Consider the following 11,612-nt stretch of genomic DNA (forward strand, 5'->3'; position numbering starts at 1 on the left):
CGCAGAAACTTTGATTTGTTGAATGCATTGCTTTTAAAAAAATAGTTCTGCAGGGATTAGATCTTCAATCGATTTTCCTTGCACATTACTGCGGATGTCACCCGTCAAAAGCGGTTTATGTCTGAGCACATGCAATAATCCTGCGCACAGACATGACCGACCCCCGGTGTCTTTCCATTGATAAAACGCGTCGCCGCAGCTCCTCCTGACCGCAGCGGAGAGGGGGCGTGGCCTGCGTGCCGTGACGTCTCTGCGCGGCCTGCGTGGAACCGGTTGCCGTGGTGCAAGCCGTGACGTCAGGGAGCCGGCCTGACACGTGACCAGTATAAAATAGCGCGCCGGCGGACCGTGAGGCGCTCAGTACGGCACGGCACTGTACGGCACAGCACGGCACAGCACGGCACCGCGGGAAGGAGCTGCGTGGAGGCTCTTCTGATCAGACAGCAGTTTTGCACCAGGACGGGTGTGCGGATTTCATTGATACCGTGATCGTGTCGAGACCACTGTGCTTTGGATATATAAGCCCGCTGTGTGATGGCTGTTACCGAAGCCGGCTGCGACCTGACCTACTCCAAAATGAGAGGACTGGTGGCTTTCCTGACGGGTATGGACTTCAAGTTTATATGGTGACGCTGATGTTGAGTGATCATATGAAATGCATTGTCAGATCGGGATTTACAAGTGTCGCAATGTTGCATTCACTCAGTGTGTTGGGTTTGCGATTTAAACCCGTTCATCCCGAGGATCAGACGAGTCTCTTGTGCGGAGTTGTGCGCTCTGGCGCTGGTGCACCTGCACAGGTTAAGCTGGCATTTAAGCTGGCATCTAAACTGGCATCTAAACTGGCATCTAAGCTGGCATCTAAGCTGGCATTGCGCTGGTGCTGTGCTGTCTGGGTGATGCAGGGCTGAGCGCAAGTTTCCGTGCATCTGATCCAGTTATCCGAGAGTTAATTGCATGGCATCTGCGCAGTTAATTAAGCGTTACAGTAGAAATCGGGTGACCTTACAGCACGCCGTGGAAATATGTTGGGGAAGCTTTTGGATGAGGACCCTTGTCTAATCGATACTTGTCTAATTTAAGTTTATTTAATCCGTACGTGTCGGATCGATATGCCACTTGATCAGCCTCTGTCGGATATCGATTTCATGTCTGGGCTTCATTGGCTCGTATTTATGCGACCTGTCTCGGTTAGTTTGAGTCCCTGGGAGGTGGGGGGTTTCTTCTGCTTTCTGCTCTTTCTCTTCTTCTCCGCCTAGTTTTTCAAACCGACCAATAGAGCAGGACTGCAGCTCGCCCCTGTCTGCGCCTTGTGTTCATGTTAGGGTTTGTGTCTAATCCTTTCTGCAGCCCAGCTCTACAGTTGCTCTATAACATTAATAATGCATTTGTACTGTATTTCTTGTGTCTCTTAACTTCGTTGACTGTCACGCCTTTATTTCACTGTTATAGGACGTTTCCCAACCTTAATATCTGATTTAGCGGGGTGTTAATTGTCCATGTCATTCCGCGACCATAAGGTCAGCTTATTAGTGTGTATATATAGTAAATGACCCTAAACAAAATTATTAAACCCTTTACTGCCAATGTATACATTACGTTTGTTTTAATTGCCTAAAAATACAGATGTCATTGTGCTGATCACACGTAACAAGGCTCGTCTATTGCTTTAACGCGCTGACGTCATTCTCAGTGTCTGTCGGATTCCCCTCTGACGTCAATGTCTTCTCTCTCTTAGCCTTCATCAAGGAGAGGAAGATGGGCTTGAACGACTTCATTCAGAAACTGGTGTCCAACCCGCACATCTGTCAGCAGTAAGTACCGCAGTGTGGATCCGTGTCTCTGAGAGATGGGTGACGTGGTGGCTGAGATTGACTGGCTGCTGGAGACCCTGGGGTGATCTGTCATATCAACACACTGTCAGTCTATACAGGACCTACTGTGTGTGTCAAACCTGCAACTTCTCCAATCCTGCTCAAATTGATTGATTTGTGCTTTTATTGTCCACCAAGAATTGCTCCGTTTTTTCCAGTCAGCTGTGCTTGTTTATGATAAGGAGTGTAAGATCTGTTTGCTTGGTCAGACTATGAATAGTATCAGAGGTTTAGCCTAATCTCTGATAAACCGTCTCTGTTAACCTGGCACCTCAGGCCATAGGCTTTGCAGGAAATCGCGCATTACCCGTCAGCGGCCCAGTCAATGCTCGGGATGATAAGCCCCTCTTGGGTTCAATCCACTCTGTTCCCCAGACCAATGTCATGTGTTCGTTCTGTTCAAGAGCTCAGGATCTCGTGGGGGGGGCGGGAAATACCAAAAACATTGTCCACAGAGTCACTGATGTATAAAGTGTGAGCATCCCAGCACACACAGGCAGAGATCTCCATTACAGTCACTGCTGTTGTCAGATCTTGTCCTCTCCTGTACTGTGCTTTTGTTTTCCCCTGTTATTCCCCACTGAGGCTTATACAAGTGTGGGGTCTCCCTCTCAGACCACCCACCTGTGACTCATCCCTCCCCCTCAGAGAGGAGAGCCGTATTGTCTCCTCCACTGCTAGTCACGACGAGCTCCCTCCCTCCGCAGCGCCGCACACTCGGCTGTGATCCGACTGTAGCAGAGGCTCGCCCCCTCTTCCTGGAGAGGCTGTTGTTACGCAGGGCCCTGGAGCTCGGCTGAGGGCTGCTGTGAAGCGCAAGTGTTTCCTCAGTGGGAGAGGCGCGATTATTCTCTAGATTCCTTGGCAGTTGGACCCTGTTGTTTCTCACCCTGTTATCTGTTTGGCTGCACAACATTTTGTGTGACTTAGTCTGTGCCGATGACAGGTACGACTCAAACATTGTCCCCATGTTGCATTGCAGTATGAAGCATCGACTCTCTTGCCTTAGTGAGGTGAGGAATGTGTGACAAGGCTGCTCTCAGCAGCAGTAAAGAAACACATTATTATTATTAATATGCAAAACCCTGGTGCAGTGTGAAATTAACAGGTTTTTAAGTGCCTTCTTATAACTGTATTAGATCTTGTGTGTCATATTTATAGGTACATAATAGGCATTCTGAAACGTTAATGTAATTCCTCTGAACGCCTGTTAATCTTCCTTATGGTCTTTTGTGGTCACATTGTTACTGTGCGATGAGGGGAAACCTTGTTATAACGTCGCCATCTAATGGAGAGACAGGGATCCTGCATCTTGGTCAATCAGCTGCATTGTGATGAACTGCAGGGGACTGAGGCTATAGAGGACGAGATAGTGTTAAAGAGCAGGGAGTCCGATTGTGTTTCTTAAACGATTGATCTTAAAAGGGAGTTTGAATGGGGGAGTATATTTCATGTGTTCTGACAGATTAACTTACACTCCTGTCTGGTTTCAGCTCGGATGTCAGGGTGTTCCTGAAGATGGACGAGAATCAGAACGAGCCATCGGACGAGGATGGCGACTCCAACCCAGTGAGTGTTTGCTCAAGAAATAACAACAATCATAATAGTGATGATAATTTAAATATAGTAGTGTCTTCTAATCTAACGCGATGCTCTTTTGCTCTTTCCCAGCTGTGCCTGACTTCTCCGAGGAGTTCGCTTGCAGAAGAGATGCAGTAAGTATTGACGCTCTCCATGACGGCTGCTTCTCGCATTTAAAGGAGACAACGTCGAGAGAGTTTGACAGGAGATGCTCAGTGCCCGCTCTTTGTTTTTGCAGGGTCAAGCCATCTGACTTTGACTACCTGAAGATCATCGGAAAGGGCAGCTTTGGGAAGGTGAGTAGTGAGGGATTGATGCCAACACTGTACATTAGGGTCTCCAATGCTTTTATGACCAGTTAGTTTAAAATCGATTTTGCTGCGTCCCAAATCAAAATGGCCCGTTTTTGATTCCTGTGTGCCTGCGTCTCTCGTGTGGGGCGCAGTCACACAGTGAACGCGGGTCAGGCCGTGTTCTCGTACATTGTGCGTTCACAGAAGGGCGGGAGTGGCTGTTTGCCTGCTGGTGGGGATCGGCATCCATGTGATTCAAATCGGGCAGGAGGAATTTCATGGTCGCCTGGGTTCTCCACAGTAGGGAGAGTGCAGTGCAGTACAGTGCTCTCGCCCCCTCTATGTTGGAGCTCCTCCCTGACGTGCTCTGTCTTTCTCGGCTGCAGGTTCTGTTGGCGAGACACAAAGACAGCGCAAAGTACTATGCGGTGAAAGTGCTGCAGAAGAAAATCATCCTCAAGAAGAAGGAGGTAAGTCCCGAAAAAGATTTCGCATCTTAAAATCTAAACCGTCACAATACAAGGACTCTAGTTAGCTGGTGCGCATTTTTGAACTTAGCCCAGAGTATGTATTTACTCTATCTATAGTTATTTTATTGTTAATGATCACAAATTTATCAAAACAGATGTTAATACTGAGTGGCTTAAATGGAGCTGTGAACAGCACCTGGTGCTAAATTAATTCTCTCTCTTCAGCAAAAGCACATCATGGCTGAACGCAGTGTCCTGCTGAAAAATATCAAACACCCCTTCCTGGTGGGGCTGCACTACTCCTTCCAGACCACCGACAAGCTGTACTTTGTGCTGGACTACGTCAACGGGGGCGAGGTAGGCACTAGTGCGAAGACGATGGGGTTTTGAATGGGCTCAAATTGGATTGCGTAATGAAGGCAGATTAATTCTCCCAGTGCGCATGCATAGCGATGGGCATAAACAAAAACGGAAAAGTGTGAGCCGGTCTGAGGTCGGGGGTGCTCTGCACCCTGTGGCTTGCAAGTTGGGTGCAGAGAAGTGAGATCACATCAGAGCGATGGGAAGCCAGGCGAGCTCTGTGCAGCCATGTGGGCCGCTTGCGTCGGCGGTGCGGTTGGCCCACGCAGCGAGAGTCCCGGGGAGCCTGCGGGAGACTCCCAGCTCTAGCCGTGCTTACATTGTACCTCCCTATGTGGGGATTAAGAGGCCTTCCTTACAAAAACAACGTGTTAAAACAGAGTGGGCGCTCAGCAGGGAAATCCTCGCTCGGGCTGCTTCTGTTGTGCTTCACGGGCGTGGGAGGGAGGGAGGGAGCGATTGCTCAGTGTGCGTCGGTGCTGCGATGCACACTCTCTGACACGCGGATGAGTAACGGCCGCCTCTTCTCCTTCTCTCTTCCATCAGCTGTTCTACCACCTGCAGCGCGAGAGAGTGTTCCTGGAGCCGCGCGCCCGCTTCTACGCCGCCGAGATCGCCAGCGCCCTGGGGTACCTGCACTCCCTGCACATCGTCTACAGGTAGGCAGTGACGTCACAGGGTCTCCCAGCAGAATGATGCCGTTTAAGGTTAATTAGATCGACCAACAAGTTCAAAGGGTGACATCATAGAAATGTTTCAGTAATGATTTGTCCACGTGTCCTTTTTTTTTTTTTTGATCGAATTGTCTGGGCACGTGGCTTTAACACAGGTCTGTTTATTTTCTCCCAGAGACCTGAAGCCAGAGAACATCCTGCTGGACTCAGACGGTCACATTGTGCTGACGGACTTCGGCCTTTGCAAGGAGGGGCTCGACCCCAAGGGCACCACGTCCACCTTCTGTGGGACACCTGAGGTACGAGAGACAAGGAGGGCACACGTACTATTGTTATTATATCATTTGTACCCAGATATAAAAACAAATGGTCAGGGCAGCTCTCGGCACATTCAAAAGCACAAGCTGTGCAAACTCCAGTGCTGCAAATGTTACCGAGTGGTGGAACAAGACTGAAAGTAGAAAACTGCAGATTGTAGGTGGTTAAAGCTACAATTAAAGCTACAAAACACAATACAGCAGACAGGGTTGCCATGAAAGAGCAATACAGGGAGAGATTTCCGGGAATTTCAGTCCTCATGCTTGCAAAAAGCTAATTAGTATAATGACTAACGCAATCAATTTCACAATTTCCTTTCCGTTAAACCACTGCTGCTTTAACTGAAAAACATCTCGCTGTTTTATTCTTATACTTATTATTGACCTTTGTCCTCTGAAAATGTTTTTGCTGATTTTCTGCAGTATTTGGCTCCTGAAGTCCTGCAGAAACAGGCCTACGACCGGACCGTGGACTGGTGGTGCCTGGGCTCGGTGCTGTACGAGATGCTTTATGGCCTGGTGAGCGTCTTCTCCGAGTCCTGCTCGTTACAGCGAGTGTCGGGTTTGTTTTCGGGCTGGAACTGACTGTCCCGCATCTCTTGTTTCCAGCCTCCGTTCTACAGTCGCAACACGGCCGAGATGTACAATAACATCCTGCACAAGGGCCTGGTGCTGAAGCCCAACGTGTCGAACGCCGGCCGCGAGCTGCTGGAGGGGCTGCTGCAGAAGGACCGCCGGCGCCGGCTGGGGGCGAAGGATGACTTTGTAAGTAAAGCGCGCACATGCAGACACTCACTCACTCACACTCTCTCTCTCTGTCTCTCTCACACAAACACACACACTCTCTCTCACTCACTCACACACACAGTCATCGGCCCTGCTAGCGCCACACAATCCTCACTCGCCCCTGCTTTCTCACCCGGTGCCCGAGGGTGGGCGGCACATTTGGCGAGTGGGATCTGGCAGTGCTGATTGAATCTGGGCCGCAGTGGGAGCGCACACTTCCCCGGGGCCTCAGACTCCGACGCTCCCACACTCCCTCTGTCAATGAGCGGTTGGCCACCTGGCATCGCTTGGCGGGTTCAATGGAACGTGTCTTTATTTCTCTCGCAGATGGAACTCAAGTCCCACGCCTTCTTCTCCCCCATCAGTTGGGATGACCTCATGGCCAAGAAGATCACCCCTCCCTTCGTCCCCGCGGTGGTGAGTTCCGTTACTGTGAAATCAGTGGACTAGGAGGTGTGGGTGGAGACGCAGCTCCAGATTCGAGAGATTTCCAGTTTTATATTAAAAAAAAAAAAAAAAAAGGATAAACGCAATCAAGCAACCTGAGGAAGCCCTCTAAAACCAAGTCCATTATGTAAACCACTCTCACTGTGTCAGTGCAGTGTTACCCAAATTAGAACCAGTAATATAATGGCAGATGCTTTGTCAGTTGGTTTTTGATGTATCAAGCCAATTTATTTCTATTCCTGGCTGTGGTGGTATAAATAAATAGTAGTTGAGGTGTAAATTTGAAGCAAGCATGGGCGTATACGAAGTGTTGATGCTCTAACGTGGGATTCCCTTTGCAGACCGGCCCCACTGACCTCTGCCACTTCGACCCTGAGTTCACCCACCTGCCCGTGCCCGGGTCCCTGGGCAACTCGGACAGCATCCTGGTGACCAGCAGTCTGCGGGAGGCCGCCGGGGCGTTCCCGGGCTTCTCCTACGCCCCGCCTGCCGACGACGCCTTCCTGTAAGGGGCCGAGACGCTCTCCCTCACCCTCCGCGGGAACACAGGTGCAGCGAGGCACACCAACGCGTCTCCGACGACGCGGTGGGGCGTTGAGGTGACCGATGACCAGAGTGGAGTCGCCCGCTGCCGTTAGTGGAAGACATGGAACTGGACTTGACCCATCACGGGTTGGGTGGCCGGGGGTCAGTGGCACCAAAAAGGTGCCAGTCTTTGCGGTGGGCTTCCCTCGGGATTTCCAATCATGGCCGTTTTTTCGTTTTTCATGGCCCACCTGCGCCCCCTGCCCACAGTCCCTCCCCTGGCCAGCTGCTGCAGTTCAGAACTCCCCCGAGATGCACATCGAGACATCGGCTACACGGAGTGCCGTGTCTGACGCGGTGTCTGCGTGTGTGTGAGGGAGAGGGCAGAGGGGCTGGTAAAGCTCGCTGCTCGAGACACCGAATTGACTTCTGCTGAACGCATATCTGCAACGGCAGCTTCAGATCAGATGCCTTTTCTGCCCCTCCGAGTTCGTGCTTCTATTCAGCATGAATGGTAAATTTTATAATTACGATAATAAATGGTATGTTATTTTTTTAAATGCAAACGCTCTATTGCACTCTGAATGTGTGGCTATGAAGCTTCTAAAGTTGTATGGAGTTTATATGTGAGTTTGTAGGAGAGAAAGTAGTCGATGTTAAAGGAGAGGAATGCTTGACAAGTGTCTGTCATGTACAGGGATCCAAAAACGCACAGGGAGGCAGTATTTTGTTTTTATTAAGACATGGGCACCTGTTCTCTATGTGGGAAGCGGTAGTTTCTGAACACAAAGTTCTCTGCTTCTTTCTAATAGGTTATGGGACTAATATCACTAACTCCCCATAGAGAGCAGAGTTTAATAAACATTCACGATTGCACAGGAACCTACCACGGCTGGCTGTCTCAGGTTGGACGGATATCTGTCCCACAACCGAGCACCTCCTCACAGGGCTCTGTAGACAAAACCAAATGGGGAGCGGTACTGCGGTCGACTGATCAAAAGTCAGGAGGGTTTCCCAATTTCAGATCTCTCTGGAGGTGGGCTCACCGGACACCAATAGTCCTCGCTGCAGTCTTCTCTGCTGATATTACATGGGATAAGTGGGGGATTATTAAATCTTTTAGCTACAGTGGAGATTTGTTTTGTCTCCAATGGGTGAAAAAGGAGTTGTGACCCAGCTTAAAAGATACAAAGTCTTTTTAAGAATTGGATTCCAGGCACCTGCGTTGGGGGTCTGGTGCCATTGTGAAAGACAGACATGGTCGGTGTATTGTAAGCAGTGACTCTGTAGATCCAAGGTCCCGGGGACGGTTACTGTTCTTATGTATTGACCTCTGTCTTCAATGCATCGCAATATTGTCCTCCTACACTTGGATCAGTGTGATCACTCCGCTGTCTTCCATCTGTACACGTATATTATGAGGGTATCGCACGGGATCGATAGTTCACAGCACTGCAGTGGTGGGTGGGGGGGTCTGCGGGAGTCGAACAGGTCCGTTCAGAGCTTGGGGAAAGGCAGTCTTTGAACCGTCGCCCTCCCCCGCCTGTGAACGACACTCTGGATGTTTGCTGATCGTCTTCATTTATCTGTCTTTCACTTCCACCAGCACTGATCCTGCCTGACTGCAGTCACTGTACACTGCCAGACACTGAATAACAAAGACACAACTGTTGCCTGTTTATATATATATTTATTTTTGTATGACTAACTTCATAGAGCTAGAGGATTTTTGAGATGAGGTTCTGAGCTTTTGCAAGGAGGACTCCTCTGCTATTTTGTTTGGGGTGGGGGGGGAGAGGACCCTGTGTGTTGTGTACTTCTGCAGAATATCACTTGACCAGCATAATAATGATAATGATCGGGGGGGGGGGTTGTTTTCCGCCTGACCAATCGTAAGGAGACTCGGCTAGATTGTATTTATACGATATGCATCATGTAAATAGTAGCTCATTTCAAGTTAAAGGAGGGGGAGGTCTTTTGTGAAGGATGCATGTCCCATCATGTCGAGCAAAAAAAGGCCTTGCCCTGTGGATCAACCCTCTCTTCATGTATGTATTTTTTCTGTGGTCTGTCCTGCCAGAAGGTTTAATTTCCCTTTTCTTGCTCTCAACAAGCCCTGCCCAAAACTGCATCACTTTAAAATCTGTTTTATTATGCAATAACTCCTCCAACTATTATGCCTCCAACAAATAGAAACCCTGAAGGATATACGGACACATCGTTTGAGCAAGAGAGCAGGAAAGTGTGAAACCGACTGGTGCCGGGCTGGCCCAGAAGGATGGCTATCTACTTCAGTTATTGAAGCATGCTCACTGTACACGGTGGACAAAAATCTACTTTGAATTAGTTGGTTCTTCTTTTCTTTGCACAAAGGAAGCTAAATGTGGCCGTGCTTTCTCCCCTCTTCGGGTGCATGCCTCCAGTAGGTAGAGGTTCTCGCTGTGGTTTAGCCCAGAGACGTCACCGTGTGGGGTCTCTATTTAGGCTTCCCAGGAGGGCACCTACGGCCCTCGTGTTGCGACTCCACTGTCAAGCCTCCACTCCACTCTAGAGATTTACGCCAGCACATACAGTCTGAGTGTCGCAATTTCTTCCATATGTGGAAGACATTATGATTCTAATGTTATTTTTTCGGTTCACATGTATTTATTTACACGTTGTCAACATATGTACTGTACTTTAAAGCTGGGCGAGCTGCTGCTTAGTCTAAGCGGAGGAATGAGATTAATAAAATTCCTAGGCTGATTTGTGGGCTGATGTGTCTTGTGTCCCGTCTGAGCTGTTGAATGGATCTGTGCATGGTGTGAATGGGAGAGAAGAAATGGAGGGATTGCCTATAAAATACCAGGGCTTCTGAAGGGACAAGCAGACCCTCCAACTCCAACCTGTCAACTCGGATCAGAGTTTAAATGTCCGCTTGCTTCTCTCAACAACTGCCAGACTGTTGTCGCTCACTGTAGCTGAAAGAGAATGATTGTGGTTGGTGGATGGCTTGTGTCACTAGCTTTCATTACAAAAAAATACAAAATACTTGACAATTGACAATTTTTCACATTTTCAAAAAGATGTTTTATGGATATTACATCATAAAATCACTAGGGAGTCTAAGATCTCATACAGAATTACATCTCTCTATAAGGACATGGCAAAAGCACACTGACTGACACTAGGCCCCACCCCCAAACCCTTGGGTAAAGATGATCCTGCACCTATAAAACATCCTGAAATTGGACCCATATTTTCAGCCACATGATTTCAGTCTGTTCTGTAAACTAGGCTGAATGTAAAGCTTCTCAGACTGAAGAAGAGATGGAGGCTGGTAGACTATCTAGGGAAGCTGTGCCCAGACATGGACATGTGGACGCGGATCACATCAGCTCAAGTTCAAATTGCATCCACTGGCACCTACATGCATAACGTTTCTTTGTCTTTATTATCGGTGATGCAAGAATCTGAATGCAATGTGCACCGAAAACGAGTGCTGTGCTTGACTCGATGAGGAAGCTTCATAACATCAGACTGGGAGAAGGCGGTTCATTATGTCTCCAGGAACGGTTATGAGTTCTGAGGTCTTAAAACAATAAGACAGTGTCCCACAAGATGAGATTTGATTTAGACAGACAGCCTTGGATTCTGAGTGTCTAATTTATTTTCAAATTGCACTTTAAAATAAAATAGGTAGTAGATATAAACTCAGCAAAAAAAGAAGTGTCCCTTTTTCAGGACACTGTATTTTAAAGATAATTTTGTAAAAATTCTAATAACTTTACAGATCATTATTGTAAAGGGTTTAAACAATGTTTTCCATGCTTGTTCAATGAACCATAAACAATTAATGAACCTGTGGAACGGCCATTAAGACACTAACAGCTTACAGACGGTAGGCAATAAAGGTCACAGTTATAAAAACTTAGGACACTAAAGAGACTTTTCTACTGACTCTGAAAAACACCAGAAGAAAGATGCCCAGGGTCCCTGTTCCTCTGCGTGAACGTGCCTTAGACATGCTGCAAGAAGAGACAGGAAGGACAGCTGATCATCCTCGCAGTGGCAGACCACGTGTAACAACACCTGCACACGATCGGTCCATCCCAATATCACACCTGCGGGACAGGTACAGGACGGCAACAACAACTTCCCGAGTCACACCAGGAACGCACAGTCCCTCCATCAAGTGCTCAGACTGTGCACAATCAGCTGAGAGAGGCTGGACTGAGGGCTTGTAGGCCTGTTGTAAGGCAGGTCCTTATTAGACATCACCAGCAACAACGTCACCTATGGGCAC

The 11,612-nt window shown here is 48.5% G+C and overlaps 1 protein-coding gene across 1 annotated transcript; it reads left to right on the forward strand.

Moving 5' to 3' along the window:
• Positions 1–383: 383 nt before the first annotated feature.
• On the forward strand, positions 384–10,072 carry LOC136763555 (serine/threonine-protein kinase Sgk1). The gene is made up of 13 exons (XM_066717633.1): positions 384–604; positions 1,739–1,814; positions 3,368–3,443; positions 3,546–3,589; positions 3,694–3,751; positions 4,135–4,218; positions 4,444–4,575; positions 5,125–5,237; positions 5,428–5,551; positions 5,993–6,088; positions 6,179–6,334; positions 6,683–6,772; positions 7,144–10,072. Exons 1-13 carry the CDS (start codon positions 535–537, stop codon positions 7,309–7,311), a joined length of 1,287 nt encoding a protein of 428 aa, XP_066573730.1. The 5' UTR covers positions 384–534; the 3' UTR covers positions 7,312–10,072.
• Positions 10,073–11,612: the final 1,540 nt, after the last annotated feature.

Source organism: Amia ocellicauda, chromosome 11 (genome assembly GCF_036373705.1).
Source record: "Amia ocellicauda isolate fAmiCal2 chromosome 11, fAmiCal2.hap1, whole genome shotgun sequence".
In the NCBI taxonomy this organism is placed as follows: Eukaryota; Metazoa; Chordata; class Actinopteri; order Amiiformes; family Amiidae; genus Amia; species Amia ocellicauda.